At 39.9% G+C, this 18,400-nt stretch overlaps 1 protein-coding gene across 1 annotated transcript; it reads left to right on the forward strand.

Annotated features, from left to right (window-relative positions):
• The first annotated feature begins 2,479 nt into the window (after positions 1-2,479).
• Positions 2,480-17,972, forward strand: LOC128519297 (amine sulfotransferase-like). The gene is made up of 6 exons (XM_053492978.1): positions 2,480-2,686; positions 7,157-7,359; positions 7,498-7,624; positions 9,255-9,349; positions 9,838-10,027; positions 17,605-17,972. Exons 1-6 carry the CDS (start codon positions 2,521-2,523, stop codon positions 17,730-17,732), a joined length of 909 nt encoding a protein of 302 aa, XP_053348953.1. The 5' UTR covers positions 2,480-2,520; the 3' UTR covers positions 17,733-17,972.
• The last annotated feature ends 428 nt before the right edge of the window (positions 17,973-18,400 follow it).

The following is an 18,400-nucleotide window of genomic DNA, read 5'->3' on the forward strand; positions in this document are numbered from 1 at the left end:
AAGATTCGTTCAGTTTGATGTACGAGACTCAAAGAACCGAGTCACTAACATGATTCGAACTTCCCATCACTAATTCAGGCTTCCTGTTCCTGTTTTTTTTTATGCTTTCACAAACTGCCTTCACACACTTTTTTTTTTAGAAATAAGAATTATAATTATTATTATTATAATATTCCTTTACATTTCACTCCCTCCACCATAAGTGAAATGCTCTCATCCTCTCTATAGTTTCATTTTCTTCTCCTAGTCATGTTGATCAGATTATGACAGTCCGTCACAGCTCTATCATAGTGGCGTCACACGCTTTACTCAGAGCAGTTACACTCCTCAGGGAAAAAACTTTTAAGTCCTACTCTGAGGTAGGAATATTTTAATTCCTAAATAAACTTTGAGCCTGATTCCTAAGAGTGATTCTGAGATGCTTAGTATATATACAAGCCCTTAGCTGGGGAAGAAGCAGAAATGTTCTACTTCCAATAAAAAGAGCAAACAGAGAGAAAAAAAAAACAAATAGGGAGGACAATCACAAGGGTCATCGAGTAAAGACTAAGAGACAAAGGCAAAATGTCCCCATCTAGTGTCCAATGTCTGTATAGTCTAAAGTCCTCCATCTGTTCTCTTTACCTCTTTTTTTGTGTAGGGGCACAGGGGCCTCGGGTCCGAATGTTCTGAATAAAACCTGACGTCATCAGGACTCCGGCGCCACCTAGTGTCTTCAGTGTGTCTATCTGCCGTGGGCATCATGTATGAGTGGAGTGAGCGAGTCTCGAGGAAATCTCGTGTAAAGGTATCATTAACATGCTAATGTGTGTGTGTGTGTGTGTGTGTGTGTGTGTGTGTGCTCTCTTTGATTCCATGGTTAATCTAAACACGTGTGGATTTTACATGCTCGGCTTTTAGACACTGAGCAGGAAACAGAATGTGAGCTTCTACACAAACAAAGCCACTTACATTTCTATAAAACCATCATATTAAATAAACAATTAACAAAAGGAACACACAAATGTACAGTGAGCATGTCAGCTAAACATTTTTCATAATCTTTCACAAAAAAGTGTAAGATAATTAAGTGTAAGATATGCTACAAAACATTGAACAGAATTGTTGAAAAACAAAGATAATAATGTAATAACATTTAAATATTTTGCCCCTCAGAAGTTAAACATGTTAAGATTAAATGCTATCCTTTAGGGGTCTGCAGGTGTTTTGGGGTTCTAGAGAAGTTCTGACATGTTACTTATAAACTTACACTGTTTACACTATTCAGCACCAACTTTTGCTCTACTGTAGTAATATGCGAGCTGCATGTACTGTATGTACTGTATGTACTGTATGTACTGTATGTACTGCATGTAATGTATGTAATGTATGTACTGTATGTACTGTATGTAATGTATGTACTGTATGTAATGTATGTAATGTATGTACTGTATGTAATGTATGTACTGTATGTACTGTATGTAATGTATGTAATGTATGTAATGTATGTAATGTATGTACTGCATGTACTGTATGTAATGTATGTACTGTATGTAATGTATGTAATGTATGTAATGTATGTAATGTATGTACTGTATGTAATGTATGTAATGTATGTACTGCATGTACTGTATGTAATGTATGTACTGTATGTAATATATGTAATGTATGTAATGTATGTACTGTATGTAATGTATGTACTGTATGTACTGTATGTAATGTATGTACTGTATGTAATATATGTAATGTATGTACTGTATGTACTGTATGTACAAATTTGTATTTTGGAGAAAATGATATGCGTGATTATTGATAACAACAAGCAAAAGTAAAAAAAAAAAAAATAAGGCCTCAGACAAGAGAGAATCTTCCTCCTTGGATTCATCCAGATTACATTAACTGATGATATTTGTTAATATTTGTTTTTAATTTAAAAGCAGACCCTTTAGGCTCACTACAGTATGGTTATATTTCTCATGTCGGTGTGTGCAATAAAGTTTCAGTAAAATTTAGTGACGCACTTCAGAAAGATATCAGCAGAGGCTAAAAGTTCACCCAGTTTATTTTCTTTATTTTACAAAAGCAGAATGTTTTGTGGATATTGTGAGTGTACTTAAATAAAATTAGATCCTTTACAGTTCCAATGATGTTCTACACCTATGTATATGATCAAAAATGACGGAGCATTTTAAGTTCTTTTCAAGATTACCAGAAAAAAAAATCCATGTGGCTCTTCCAGCGGTACTCCCGACCCCTTAGGGGTTTAAACAAAAAGGATAATTGGTTTACAATTTACATGTTATACAAAAAAGTCCACCATATTTATAACACCAACAGAGAAAACACACACCCACAGTCGATGCAAACACATTTGCATAGTTTGTTTTGTAAAATGAAAATTTCCTAACAGTGGCTCCCACCCGTTTGCCACACCTACTGGCTCCCACAGCTCATCGTGTACAAGAAATGTGTGTGTGTGTGTGTGTGTGTGTGAGAGAGAGAGAGACAAGAATAGAGACTGGATCTCTCTCTGATCACAGCATGGCTCAGCAGGACTTCCAGAAGCTCGGAGACAAACTCCTGTCGTACAGAGGATACGTCTTTCCCAAGGCCAGTGTGTACAGTGTCACGCCACAGTACATGGACAATCTGGAGACGTTCCGGATCAGAGATGATGATGTGTTTGTCGTTACCTTTCCTAAATCAGGTGAGGGACACCTTTATCTCTCTCTCTCTCTCTCTCTCTCTCTCTCACACACACACACACACACAATTGACAAACGTGTTTATAAAATCAACAGAGACTTACAGTTTTTCTTGATTGCTTTAACACATTTCTTAAACTATGCCTTGTATTCTTTAAACAGTAAAGACAAATCCATAACGTCATACATAAAGTCTCACAAAATGTCCCAAACATCGTATTTTAAGATCTAAATGAAGCTCTACACTCCATTCACTCTTGCTGAAAAACCAAACTTTGCCCACAGACATCACACACAAGGCTTAAAACACACACACACACACACACACTACAACACAGTCTTATACATTGTTGCAATAAATAAAAACAATATTTCAAAAACTGGCAAGTTATGTTGCTTCTGGTTCTTTCCCTCAAAAACCTTTTTGCATGATGAACACAAGAGACGCAACCAATGTACTTACTGTACAGTGGCACATTTTTATTCATGTACTATACAGTACAACACACACACACATCAAAAACATTATTCCACCTCAGCATCCTGTCTTTGGTCTGGGTCAGGCCAGAGAATCTCATCCACTGGCTAGTGGCCCTAGCCAGGCCATGGGGGGAAAATCCTCTTTCATGCTGATCCACCTCTGACATGCATCTACTGATATGTCTAGGCAGGCTTCTTCCCTGACCTGGAGGAGGTGAACATGGACATAAGGTTCTCTGTCATACACTTTCCACCGCTATGCCAAAAATAACTCCTCTATTGAGTTTAGAAAGGGAGAGTATGCAGGCATGCAAGATGTTAGATAACTTTGGTAAACCAGTCATGAACCAGAGTAACGTGATGGAAGCTGACGTTATCCCAAACAACAACGTAGTAAGGCTGCTCTGGCTGTGCTGGTTCCTTGTACTCCAGCTGAAACATATATGCCAGCTGCTCTCAGCTGCCTCTCTTGCTCCTCTGACAAAACAAAAGCCTTAACCTGACAAAAGCCTTAACCTGCCTAGACCAGGTGGTCTCTGTGTCCTACAGAAATAAAAGCACTCATTACTGTAACTGTCACATCCTTTTTACAGGAAAAAAAAATAGAAACATACCTATAACTCAAGAAACGTGAGTTCAGTAACTCAAAAGTTACTGTACAGAGCAGTCTTACAAGTCTTGCAAGTACACCTACTGTACCTGTTTTCTTCCCTTAAAGTTCTAATGATGAAGGACACAATGAAGCGACACAAATTTGGCTGTACTCATTGCCCAGCCTCTCTCATAGTCATACCATGGACAAGGACATGGTCAACTAAAGTGGCTCGAGACCACTTTCATCCGAGACCGCTTGTCTTCTTGCCCTTGCTCTTCCCCTTCCTTGTCGCCATTGTCCTATTCCTTCTTCTCCTCCTCCTCCTCCTCCTCTTCCTTTGCATCTCTTTGGATCCATTGTTTCAAACATGAATGAGCTGACTTTGGCCCTTTTATCTATCCATCAAAGTTTCTGATTGGTGTGTGATAAACTTTGACTCCTAGTGTTTCCACTTGGTTAAATGTGTGCTAATTGAGCTCAAGCTATGCTGACTTAAGTTAACATTATTGAATGCTAGTGCTTTCTAAATGACCACATGCTGTAAGCACTGAAAATGTAGGGATTTGTGTACTGAGTTTTGTAGTAACAGTTTACCAAATCTGACTCATGTCGTAAAGCAGAGGAATAGTGTTTATAGTTCAGGGAAATGGGTGTGCTTTTTTGAAAAATAGCGTTACGGTTTTGAAATTTTAGTTTAAAAGCCTGGTTATAGTGTTTAAGCATTCGAGAAAAACTATAATACAGTTTGTTTTTTTGGATTGCTTAAGCACGATTTTTAAAACAGGGCCTGTGTTTTCAAAACAGTACACACAATTAGCACAACCACACACCCTAGAACACTAGAGATCCTTTGCATAATTAAACACTCTTGTAAAAACTATACACTTATGTTTAAAAACCACACTTTTTAACCATAAGAAACACACATTTCACATTTACCATACTCTGTTTGCACGAGTTACACTCTGCTGTGATAAACCTAAAGCACTTTTAGCACTTCTACTTCCCTATGATTAGAGTAGGCTACCATCAACAAAGTACAAGTATAAAGTAAATCCACCCAACATTACACAAGACCAATGTTGCACACTGAAAAAACTCATTTATTTCTCAACATGCCCAAAATGTTGACATGGAGATTCATAGTACTGTAACAACATGTCACTTTACGTATTGTACTGTAAGTTTACTGTTACAAAAAAAAATAAAAAACACTAGACATTGTCTCTTCGCCTAGCTGGATCTGGCCAGAGAATTTTATCAACATTGCAGGCAATGTTGTCATTAGCAAGACACCTTGGAAAGAAATGTCTTGAATGACAAATCCATCCTTGTATTGCTGCTACCTCCATCTGGTTACAGGCCTCCTCCATGGCTTGGATGAGGGGTACCTCAGTCTGGAGACGGAGATCATAAACCTTCCACCACCATGCCAAGAAAAACTCTTTTATAGGGTTGAGGAATGGAGAGTATGGTGGAAGATATTGAATGGTGAAATGTGGATGTTGCTGAAACCAATTCTGAACCAAAGCAGAGTGGTGAAAAGACACATCATCCCAGACAACAATGTATTGCATATGATCGATTTGATTTGCTGCTGTTATGTTGTGCAGTTGGTCTAAGAATGTAAGTATGGGTGCTGTGTTGTAAGGGCCCATATGGGCGTGGCGGTGGAGGAGCCCATTCTCTGTAATGGCTGCACAGTGTTATATTTCCCCCACTGTACCCCGGGACATCATGTAAATGAACTCAAGCTGGATCTCCTCTCCATCCATTCGTAAAACTACCTGAAGAACAGTGTCAGGCAATACTGTGTAGTTCAGTGTAGATGTAGTATACATATTACAGTACAGTAAAAGATTATGAGACAGTATGCAAGATCACACTGCTAAAGTGAATACACACCTCTGCATAATCATGCCGCAGTCGTTTCACCCTTTCATAATTGCGCTTGAAAGGCACTCGATAAATTTGCTTCATTTGAATATGTTTTTTTTTTAGGATGCGTGCCAGTGTTAATATTGAGACCTGATGGATATCGTTGAAACTGATATGGTTATTGACAATGTTAGCTTGGAGCTGTTTGAGTGTTATAGCATTGTTGGCCAAAACCATGTTTACTATCTCTCTCTCTCTTGCTGTTCTGTGGACATAGGAGGCCTTCCCCCTTGTTGTTCCTGACCCTTAATCCTATGTAGAAAAAAACATTAAACAATAGTACAGTAATTTCACAGGACAAGGTAACAGAAGTGCTGATACTGCATAGAATACAGTAATTAGCAAATCCAGGTGATTGGAACAAAATACTGGAGAGGACTTTTACTCATGGCACCTGGATTTGACACCTCTGCACTTTCCATTGTGCTTGAAGACCGATGAACTCACCTGCTGCTTTTTATAGTGCTTAAACACCTGATTGGTGTGTCTACAATTAAGCAAACAAGTTTTGCACACCTGATGACTGTGTTGAACCAATTGGTTGGACGGTGCGGTGATTTGACAGTCAGTGCTTTGCTGTTGCAAGGAAGTGACTTCATGATAGATTTTTGTGTGTAATGTATGTTAAGTGTGTTTAGTGTTTTGCAAATCACTGTGTGTAAAGTTTTGCAACAAGTGTGAGGTTGACAATGTGCTTATAGTTGTGCAAATATGGGCTGATGTTTTGCTTCTTGAGTGTAAGGTTTTGCTAACAGTGTACTACTCTTAATTTAAGTGTGTAAGGAATCCAAAAAAAATGTAATGACTTCATAATTTTTTTTAAAATCCATCCATCCATACCAGTACTTTAATAAAGTGTAGTGTTTGTTACTTTGCTGAGGATTTTAATACATGTGGGGAGTGAAGGCTGGCCCGTGTAGTCCAATCTAATAGAAGAGCTACTGTAGCTTAAACTACTGAAACAGTGAACACACAGTGTGGCGACATTTGTGGGAGTAGACGAGTAGTAACAGACATACTGCTACAGACTGAGTTACACTCCTTCAGTGAGATGGTGTTCCCTGATGGCACTGTCCTCTTTCAGCAGGATAATACACCCTCACACACACTGACCAAGCACACTGTTTAGGGACCATCTGAAGAACATGACAAAGAGTGTGAGGTGTTGACTCCACCTCCAAATTCTTTAGATCTCAATCCGATCAAGTGTCTGGGTGAAGTTCCAGAGACACAAGTTTGATCCATTGTAGTCCAATCTCACAACTTACAGGACTTAGAGGATCTGCTGCTGATAGCAGCACAAGGGGGCGCGGCACAATATTAGCCAGGTGGTTTTAATGTTATGGCTGATCAGTGTATATACCTTACACTAACTCCGTCTCTACCCTAGGATTAGTTTTATACAAAAAGTAGAATGTTTTTGTTTTAGTGTGACTTTGGGCCTGTATCTGTCTTTCAGGTACGGTTTGGACTCAGTACATTTTGACACTGCTGTTTGAGGATGAGTTTCCAGAGTCAGTGGATCAGATGCTTTATAATCTTATGCCATGGCTGGAGTTTCCCCGGAAGGGCCAGGACTATACCACTCACCGCTCCCCGCGGCTTTTCTGCTCTCACCTCCCTGAACGGCTGATGCCCCGTGGCCTACGGGACAAAGGAAAGGTGGGGGTTGATTATTTGATCTTCATGTGACAAATCATTAATGATAATCCACTTATTTACCTCCTATGGGTATTTTGCTGCTGTGTTAGTGCTATACAGTAAGAAAAATCAACATTCATTACATTTGATTTATTCCAGATCATTTATGTGATGAGGAATCCCAAAGACATCATGGTGTCCTACTTCCACTTCACTCACTTCCTGACAATTTTAGAGACTTCAGAGACGTACAACGAGATGATGGAGAAATTCTTCAGTGGGCGGAGTCAGTACTTTTTACCACAGACACACACACACACACACAAACACACACACACACACACACACACACACACACACACACACACACACACAGGGTTCAGAGTAAGTATTTTTGTGAGGAACACTTCTGGTGTTTAGACCTGGCTGTTGCAGATGATTTTCTGAGGTCGGCATTTAGTCTATTAAAATATCCAACAAAGAATTTTTGAAGTAGCACCTAGACCATACTAGTCCTAGTTATAATTATCATCCTATTATATTAATTACAATTAATAGGGGATCCTTTAGATCACCTGTATCATCATTATAATTTTTTTAATCCAAAACTCTTTGGCGATGTCATTCTTCAAGAATTGAGGAAGATTTGTCAAACCATTTGAGAATTATTAATGTTTATTTTGGACCTGACACAAAACTGATTTTCTCATCACAATGCATTGAGCTCTCACTGTAAGGATTTTACCTAAAATCCACCAGAAACAAAAGTTGCTACGTGGCAGGGTTCGGAGCGCCGCACCACAAGATATAATGATGTTTATTTACACTAATGCAGGACGGGACTCTGGAAACTAAGAATAAAACCTATATCCTCTCTGGCCCTAACCGAGGATTCATATGTGAGAGTTTTTTGTTGTGTCTACGTTATACTTAACCTGAGAGCGCATGCATAGGGGATAGCATGCCGCTCTCTCTCTCTTTCTCTCTCGCCGGCATCTTAGGGAGACAGAGGCTGGGTCTCTATCTGTCTCTGGTCTTCTGTCCGCTTTTTCTTTTCTTTATCTTTGGCCCTGATACCTACTTAAAATATCCACACCTCTGTGCAAAGTATTTTTGCGTGGTTTTGCCGCTCGTAAGACTTTACAAGTCAATACAAGAGTGTATTAAAATTACTTATGTGACCACAGCTTTTGAAGTATACACACACCAAAATTTACATGCAAAAGCTCAGAAAGAGCACAGTCACTTTCACATTTAAATCAGTGGATGAGTGATGTGTATCTTAGCCACTGAGAAAAGGAATTGTGTCTAGTCATTAATTATTATTGCAAAATAACACTTGACTCAGCACTTAGTAGGGGGTTTACTTTACCAATACTTTACTTATACCAATTCCATACCTGTTAGTCAGTTTCATTTGAATTATCAATTTCCTACTGTCCAAAATAAGAACCCCAAAAGCAGAAGGTGTTTGAAGATGTTGGCCTAAAAATACCCTTTTGACTTTGTTCAGATACACAGTAATGAAAGAGAACAAGCAAACCTTTATCAAACTATGAGTAAAGATCACAAAAAAACATCGCTCCTGAGCATGAAGAACATGTAGAATACAGAGCCTTGCATTAAATATATGATTTGATTACTAATAATTACATTACACTAACTGTTGTAAAATATTTTGTATGTCTCATCTAGCATGTATTTTCTCTTTTTGTCTATCGGTGTAAATCTCCAGAATGTGCAGGGTGTGTGCAGTGCTACAGCTCTGTCCTTTAGCAGATCACATGCTCACACCTTGTTTAACAGCAGAAAACGCTGCAACTTAAAACACATGGCAGGTTAAAAGCACCTCTGTTGAGTCTTTTCTCACTGCACTCAAAGCAATAATGAGCAGTAATGTGTATTTTTGTGTGTAGTTGTCGGTGGCTGCTGGTTTGATCACATCAGAGGCTGGTACACCAACAAGGACAAATACAACATCCTGTTTCTCAGCTATGAGGAGATGATCAGGGTGAGATGACCACTGCCAGGAGTAACACTCCTCCCACCACCCCATACAAACACATATGCATGCACATACACAGACATTCTGCCTAATATAGTCATATTTTCATTCCATCATAATCTGTAATGCAACAGTAACGCACAATATTGTGAATCTACAATATGCTCACTGCTGTTCTGTTTTTATTAGTGAACCTGTTAACCTCATAGTAATAGCTCAATAGTTAAGTCACAAATTAGTGGTAAGAAAGACATGAGTTTAAGTGCCCAGCACTGCCAAAGAAACCTTAGCTGCCATCAGCAAGGCTCTTAACCCTTTCAGGTCTAAGGGTGCTGTTTGGCACAGATGATTGTTTGCTCCGAACCCAGCTCCCTAATAAGCTGTGAATGTAAATATGGCATGTAAAGGGTTTCTTCTGTACTGGTGAAGTAGATAAAGCCTGTTACCTGTCTCAGTGTCACACTTGTTAGTTTTTTTGTCTAAATGAATTCTAAACGTGTGTGATGTTTCAGGACCTGAGAGGTGCCGTGGTACAGATTTGTGGGTTTCTGGGGAAGAATGTTTCGGATGATGTCATTGACAGAGTGGTGGAGAAAACAAGCTTCAAGAACATGAAGACAGACACCAGAATCTTCATACCTAATACGATTAAAGATGCTGAAAAGGGCACCTTCTTCCGTAAGGGTATGTAGGATTAAGAAAACAATCGTCTAAAAATCAGTTCACCTTTTAGCTTTAATTTTCACTCTTCATTCATTTTATGTTTTTTGCAGTTTCTCAAAACTAAAAAGTGGCATTGCTGTATCTGTCTGAGAGGTGTGTGTGGGTATGGTGTGTTAGATACGTTTGGTCTTGATTGCAATGCCAGCACTCTGTGGAAATATCCCCAAAACCCCCAAGCAGGTGTAACTCTGTCTCGTCTCAGTCTCTAAGTTCAGTCTGTTCATCTTCAGTTCGCAGAGAACTGTACATCTGGCAGATTTCCATCAAAGGCATGCATATAGGCAGAAATATCTGCACCAGCTATGCTTTGCGATTCATGATGTGATTAGCTCAACTATGGAGCTCTGTTCAGTCAGTAATACATACCTTCAACACACCAGGGGGCGCCCTTTATGTGGAGGGTCACCTTTACCCTTTTCTACCTAGAACTTTTACTCCAGACAGGGTCATTTTAAGGATCAAGGCTTTCTTATACTTTCTTATTTTAAAAGATAAATGACATTAGCATGGGAAGTTGACTGAGCCTCAGCTATCTATCATTTATTTATATTTAAGCACTTCATGTACATCTCTCACTCTCACTTATATTAATACTGAAATGTTTCCCATGACAAAGGCAATAAGGTTAAAACATTTATTAACTCTTAATCTCAATATAATACAGTAGTACCACCAGTTCCTTCTTTCTTACCAAATATGGTCATAGCATCCTGAAATCACAGCTTTTGCTATTGGTTTCTTTATTACTCGCAACGTTTCTGGCTTCTATCTCTCTACAGCGTGTTGTGTACTTGAAAACTTTAACCCCCAGTTTACACACACACTATAATTCCCTTAATGCACGTCCAGGCACAAGTGGTTTTCTTTTAACAGATGACTTTAATGAATAGACACCGTGAAAACTAAAATCAATTAAAGACAAACAACAATTAAACTTCGTGTAAAATAAAAGACAAATCTTGATATAAAATTGCATTCACAACAAAATGCAAACAGAAACATTACATACCTTGTTGACTGTGTGCAAAACAAAAAGGAATTAGAGTTTTAGCTTCCTTTGACTCTTCATTATTAGCTTACAGCATGCGTTGTGTTTTCTTCTCCTTCTTCTAATCATTATAACATCTACCTCATAACAGCACCCTCCGATGGTGTTGTACAAAATTACATGTAATAAAATAAACTTTACAAGCCAAACAAAGCACATAAAACAAAAATACATAAAAACTTTAAATCAAAATGTGGCAGTTACACTCCCACCAAATATCACAACCTTTGTGTGAGATTTCCAAACTAAACTGACACTTAAATATAAATGCAAACAAACTTAAGATTACTCTGCTTCAAGTAAAACAATAACCTTATGTACAGGTCGGTCAAGTGAAACTGTTTAGTCGTATGTTTACAGTGCTTGTCCAATGTGTTCACACCAACTAAGAGTCTGACCTTTCTTACTTTATTATCTGCCCCAGGGTAGACATCTGTAACTCTTGCAATCCTCCATTCGTTACGTGGAGCAAGATCATCTTGAAGCAGGACAATATCGTTAATCTTCAAGTCCCTTCTGAGGGCTTGCCATTTTTGTCTTGGTTGTAAGTTGAGTAAGTACTCCTTCCTCCATCTGGTCCAAAATTCGTTAACCAAGTACTGTACTCTTCGCCATCTCCTTTGAAGAAACAGATCTTCCTTTAAGAACTGCCCTGGCGGAGGTTGGACAATGGTAGACTTCATGGTTAGAATATGATTAGGTGTTAATCTAGACTTGCCCATTAGTAAGTAACAGTGGACTTCATCTTGTTGGTTAGTGACTCGCAAGTAAGTACATTCGCCATATCCTGAGACGCTGGCGTCTGCGAAATGGTGAAGCTCGTAGCTTCTGATTTGTCCAAACTCTGGGGGAATGAAACATCTTTTGATTTGTACATCAGCTAATCTTGGAAGATCTTGAATCCATGACTCCCACCGAGGCTTCAGATGCTCTGGAAGGCCTTCATCCCAATCCAGTTTATCTTGACACATTTGCTGGAGAATCTGCTTGCCTAAGAGTACAAACGGTGCTATGAAGCCTAGGGGATCATAGATTGAGGCAACGGTGGAAAGAACACCTCTTCTTGTTAACGCATTAGCTTTGACTTGGACTCTGAACTTGAACGTATCTGATGTAATGCACCATTCTACTCCCAGAGCTCTTTCAATTTGTGGCAAACTCAGAGACATGTCCAGGTCTTTGACTGTTGCACGTTCTTCTTCTGGAATGGTTGTCATTACTCTTTCGCTGTTTGACACAAATTTATGGAGTCTTAATTTCCCTGTAGCGCATAGCTCTCTTGAATCTCTCACCAGTTGGATAGCTTCACTGTCAGTCAACACACTTGCTAAGCCATCATCAACATAGAAATTCTGGATAAAGCGAATGACATTCTCCTTGAACCGACCTTGTCCTTGTGCTGCTAGGTGTTTCAAGCCAAAGTTGGCGCAGCCAGGAGAAGAAGCCGCTCCAAACAAGTAAACCTTCATCCGGTAGACTGATGGTGGTGTTTCCAGGTTACCTTGCTCCCACCATAAAAAGCGGAGGTAATCCTGGTCTTTTCTTTTTACATGAAATTGGTGAAACATTCGCTCAATGTCGCAAGTAAATGCGACCGACCCTTTACGAAAGCGACAAAGAACGCCCACCAATGTGTTTGTTAAGTCCGGACCAGTTAACAGATGGTCATTGAGGGATGTGTCTTGATACTTGGCCGAACAGTCAAATACTATTCGGATTTTCCCTGGTTTGTGTGGATGATAGACCCCATGGTGTGGGATATACCATGCTGGACTGTTGTCTAACTGTTCTTCAGGGATCTTTTCTGCATCACCCCGAGAGATTATATCATCCATAAACTTGCTGTAGTTATTGTAGTACGCTTTGTCCTTCCTTAGTCTTCTCTCCAGGCACATCAAGCGGTGAGATGCACTTACTTTGTTGTTCGGTAATTTGGGTCTTTTGTCACGGAATGGTAGTGGCATTTCATAATGACTGCTTTCATTCTGCTTGATGCCTTCTCTGAGTTGTGTAAGAAACTTCAAGTCATCTTAAGAGACATGATTGTCATCACTGGCCTTTCCTGAGAAATCTAACTCAAGTGCTTTAATGATCTCTGAGGGAGTGACATCTCTTACTTTAGTCCTGTTTACATAGTAAACTTCACTCAGCAGATCATCAGAAGGTCTGAGATCTGGGATAACCTTCCTCACGATGATGCGATGGCTAACTCCGATGGCATCTCCATAGTTCAGGCATGGATTGCTTTGTCCAACTATGCTCCAGCCGAGATCCGTGCGCTGAGCGTATGGTTCGTCATCTTTACCTGACACGATTTCTCTGGGGAGTAGCGCTTGTGAGCAGTTATATCCAATTAACTGGCCTACTTCACATTCCTGCAAAGGAGCTATTTCTGCTTGCAGATGTTTCAGATGTGACCAAGCCTTTGCCGTCTCACTTGTTGGAATGTGGTCTTGGTTAGCTGGGATAAACTCTCGTGTGAACGTTGAAGGTAGACTTATCCTTTGGTTTGAGTAGAAGCCACGCACTTGTAGACCTTTAAGTCTTTGAGACTGAATGACTGTGGTTTTTGATGTCATAGTAGACAACTCTAGCTTGACCGGTTCTTTAATGGCATCTAGAGTTCCTGCAACTTCACTGAGAACAAATGTTGTATCACTTCGAGTGTCCAACAAGGCGTATGTGAGAATTTCTCGTGATGGTTGCCACTTAGATAAAGCCAAACAGGAATTATTGCTGCTGTTTGCATGTTACCTTTTTGACGTATGACTCTGTTTGTCGTAGCTATGGCAATTAATTGTTCAGTTTGAGCTTGGTTCTTTTGACTTGGTCTTTCGTTGCTTGAGTTTGTCTCATCTTGTGGCGTTTTTTGCTCCTCTTTGCTACGTTCTTCGTGTAGACAGGTAGGATGCCCTTTCTTGCACCTTTCACAAACGTTTCTGTTGCTACAGCTTTTCGAGTAATGACCTGGCTTAAGACATCCAAAGCATAGCTTTTCTCCTTGAATAAACTTTACCCTTTGAGTTACTGCCTTTTCCAGAAACCTTCTGCATTTCAGAAGAGTATGTTTGGTCTTTTTGCAGAACAAACATGTAAAGGCTGTCTTCTCTTAAGAAGTTGTAGCCAATGTTTTAACTCCAATGTTTCTTTGTCTTGGAAGTTTAAATTTTTCTAAACTGTCAGCTTCACGTTGTTTCAGTGACTGCAGTGATGTAACAGGGTTACAAGCAATCTTTGCTTCCCTTGTTAGGAACGAGACAAATTGACTGAATGTGGGAAACTGGTTCGTCTCTTCTTCAATTTCGGTAACCTTGCAGTTCCAACATGCTGTGATCCAATCTGGTAACTTGGAAAGGATGTTTCTGTTCTCATTACAGTCATTTAAGATCTCTAATGACTTGATTTGAACCGTGGCTGCCTCACAACTTCGTGAGAAATCTGTAAAATCTCTGAGCGCAATGCTGTCCTTTGACGAGATTTTGGGCCAAGCCTGAAGCTTATCTCTATAGGCCTTTGCAATCGAGAACGGGTTCCCGTATCGTTCATCGAGTACTTTCCATGCAGCAGCATAGGCAGATTCAGTTCCAAGCAGGAAGTATCCATCCAGTGCACTCTTAGCTTGTCCACTCACCTATCTGCGGAGATAAAATATTTTTTCATTCTCTAGAATGTTCTTTTGGTCGATGAGTGTGTGAAACGAGAGCTTCCAATCATTGTATCTCAATGGGTCTCCACTAAAGATTGATGGTTCAGGAATGGGTATTCTACTTGCATTTAATGCTCCTGCTAGCAACTTGACAAGCTCTGCTGTACTATCATTCAGAGGGGTGGTTACAGCTTGTGGGAAAAAGTGCTCTTGCTGTGGGGGAACACTTACTTGCACTTGTCCGAGGGCTTTGCTTTCCGTAATTATCCTTGTTATGCCCACTTTGTGCTCCTCTGTTACACTCATTTGGTCATACACTTGCATTCTTGCTTGAGCTGCACGTAGATCTTTTACCTTTTCTAAGTGCTGCAACCTTCTTTTCCTTTCAATTCAATTCAATTTTATTTATATAGCGCTTTTAACAATGGTCATTGTCCCAAAGCAGCTTCACAAAAAAAAATTTAAAGATTTTTTTTTTTTTTTTTTAGAAAAGAAAAGAAAAGAAAATATTTGGAAGTGTGTATGTGTGAGAAAAATGTGTCTAGATAATAATGAAATGAATGAATGATGAATGAAATGTCTCTGATGAGCAAGCCAAGGGTGACGGCGACAGTGGCAAGGAAAAACTCCCTGAGATGGCAATAGGAAGAAACCTTGAGAGGAACCAGACTCAACAGGGAACCCATTCTCATCTGGGTGATAACAGATAGAAATAACATCAAATGTGTTGTGTAGGTGAAAGTTCAATATATCAGAAGTTGTGTAGATTCAGTTTAGCAGTAGGTGCAGAGGGCAGATGGGGTCGGATCACTGGAAGCACAGGAGCAGGATGTGTAGCTCCAGCCATCATAAAGCAGAATCTAGCTGGAGCAGGTCCTTCTCAAGATGCCTTAGAAACCTCGCAGGGTTGGCCTTTGTCTACTGAAGCTGGCACAATCTCCAGATGTCTCAGGATGGGTAGAAAAATACAGAAAAGATGATCACTCTTTTCATCAAGTGATCTTTGCAATGCTGCATATTCTTCCTCTTGTTTAGCTTTAATCCTGGCTTCATCCTCTTCTCTTTGCGTTCTCAGCTTAAGTTCCTCCGTTTCTCTTTCTAAGCGAAGTTTTTTGACTAAGGATTCTTGCTCTACTGCCTTTTTTCTTACTTCAGCTTGGAGTCTTTAAATTTTAATCTGCTCGATTTCTTGTTCTTCTAACACCTTTAGAACAGCTTGGCTTGCAGCTGCCTCTGCCGCAGCTTCTTGATGTTTTACAGAGGAGTTACTGGAACGGTCAGAGGTGTGTGATTTACAGACAGTCGACTCAAAGAGGGAGCCTACATCTGGCCAATCTTGTTCCTCTTCTGCAATCTTTCCCTGCATGTAACCTTCTGCTTTAGAATTGATGAACTTGGAGATCTGCACACATATATCTACTTTGCGACGTGTTTCTGAATCGGGGGTTGTTACTTGACGTAGCTCATTATATGCTCGCTGGGTATCTACAGAGAGGCCTGCAACATCACCAACAATGTCGTTGAGTAGGTCCTCACTTAATGGCTCCGACTGTGACAATGGTTGCTTAGAGGATTTGGCACATATTCTCCGTTTCTCAAAGATGTAGTTAAATCTTTGCCGAAGACCTTTAATCTTTTCCTTCTGCATTTCTTTTCCCTTTACTGTGAGAGTTTTGACCCTTGTGCTTCTCCTTAATTGGGATACAGGTTCTTGTGATACTTCAGGACAAGGAAGTTCCTCTTCTTCAGTATCAGTCTGAGAGTCTGTGCTAGGCTCAGGTTGGAAAAGGGGCTGATTTGGTTTAGTCATTTTAAATGTCAGTAAGCTGTATAAATTCGTCAACAATGCTTAATATTCTTTTTGACATCAACAAAATCATAAATTATTTGTTGTATTAATGTAACTTATAATTGTATTGTAAATGAAATTTAACTTAAATTAACTTCAATAAAATTATAATACTTTGCAGCCTTAAAACCAACTCAAAATAACTTTTGCCACAAACTTCAATTTACAATATGGCCCTTTAACTTAAATGAACGAGAATGTTACATATACTCCTAAGATGACTGTCAACATTACAAGCAAATAAACAAGAGGATCTTACTGTCATTCACAGTTCGCTTGGTCAACCTTCAAACTTGCCCTTTAACTTAAGACTGCTCTAAACTTGCTGAGTGTCCAAGCTTCTTTTGGCCTTATCTTGAACGTTGCTCTTCAAACTGCGCTCCTCACGTCTCAAATGTCTCTTTGTTGCAGCTCCGCCTGATGTTCGCGCTGCTTGTTCATGCACGACAAGTCTGCTGGCTCTTCGCTTCTGCCACCTCGTCATGCACTGGCCACTCGCGCAGATGTAGCCAAGTTTTCACTATAATTCCCTTAATGCACGTCCAGGCACAAGTGGTTTTCTTTTAACAGATGACTTTAATGAATAGACACCGTGAAAACTAAAATCAATTAAAGACAAACAACAATTAAACTTTGTGTAAAATAAGAGACAAATCTTGATATAAAATTGCATTCACAACAAAATGCAAACAGAAACATGACATACCTTGTTGGCTGAGTGCAAAACAAAAAGGAATTAGAGTTTTAGCTTCCTTTGACTCTTCATTATTAGCTTACAGCATGCGTTGTGTTTTCTTCTCCTTCTTCTAATCATTATAACATCTACCTCATAACAGCGCCCTCCGATGGTGTTGTACAAAATTACATGTAATAAAATAAACTTTACAAGCCAAACAAAGCACATAAAACAAAAATACATAAAAACTTTAAATCAAAATGTGGCAGTTACACACAGTCTGTATTAATGTGTATTTTGTGTGTGTGTGTGTGTGCAGGTACAGTGGGAGACTGGAAGAACTCTCTGACCGTGGCACAGAATGAACACTTTGACCGTGTTTATCATGAACGAATGAAAGACCTGCCGCTTGACTTTGTGTGGGACATCACTGATCTACACACATAACACACTCTGATCCTGATTAATACTGTTATTAATACTGCAAATAAACTCCATATACTTTAAATACCTGTCTGGTGAATATAGGCTGTATGAAGTTTTTTTTTTTTTTTTTTATTTAGTCCTGTCCAATTCTTTTTCCCCGATTTTCTCCCCAATCTAGTCGTGGCCAATTACTCCCCGTCACTAGGAGGCTCCCACACACATCAAGGCTACTACAACCACTCAGTCGGGAGGACGAAAGCTATCCCGTGTTTCCTCCGAACCACGTGGCGCGAGCCGACCGCATCTTTTCGAACTGCTCGCTCACGCACCGTTAGGGGCGGAGTAACACACTCGGAGGAAAGCACTAGCCGCTCCTTCCGTATGCGCGAGCTCACAGACGCCCCTGATTGGCTGTAGAGCCATGACTAATGTGGGAGCACAAGTACCTCTCATCCCTCCCCCCTGAGAGAGCTCGGCCAATCAGCTCTCTCTGTGCCTCCGGCTGTGAGAGGAAAACAGCATCACCCAGGGTTCGAACCAGCGATCTCCGGATGATAGGTCGAGCGCTTTACCACTGCGCCACTCGGAGGCCTGTATAAAGTGTTTTGAAACTAAGTTGGACAAGTGCTTTGTGGAAGTCAGAAATACCGCATGATTTAAATGCATGGTACTGAGTAGTGTACAGCATG

The sequence above is a fragment of the Clarias gariepinus genome, chromosome 3 (assembly GCF_024256425.1).
Source record: "Clarias gariepinus isolate MV-2021 ecotype Netherlands chromosome 3, CGAR_prim_01v2, whole genome shotgun sequence".
Taxonomy (NCBI): Eukaryota; Metazoa; Chordata; class Actinopteri; order Siluriformes; family Clariidae; genus Clarias; species Clarias gariepinus.

Excerpts from the sequence above, each read along its gene's own strand:
- LOC128519297 (XM_053492978.1), top strand. The coding sequence starts at position 2,521 with ATGGCTCAGCAGGACTTCCAGAAGCTCGGAGACAAACTCCTGTCGTAC. Across the intron at positions 7,360-7,497 it reads GCCTACGGGACAAAGGAAAG|ATCATTTATGTGATGAGGAA; the intron begins GTGGGGGTTGAT and ends GATTTATTCCAG. Across the intron at positions 9,350-9,837 it reads GCTATGAGGAGATGATCAGG|ACGTGTGTGATGTTTCAGGA; the intron begins GTGAGATGACCA and ends AATGAATTCTAA.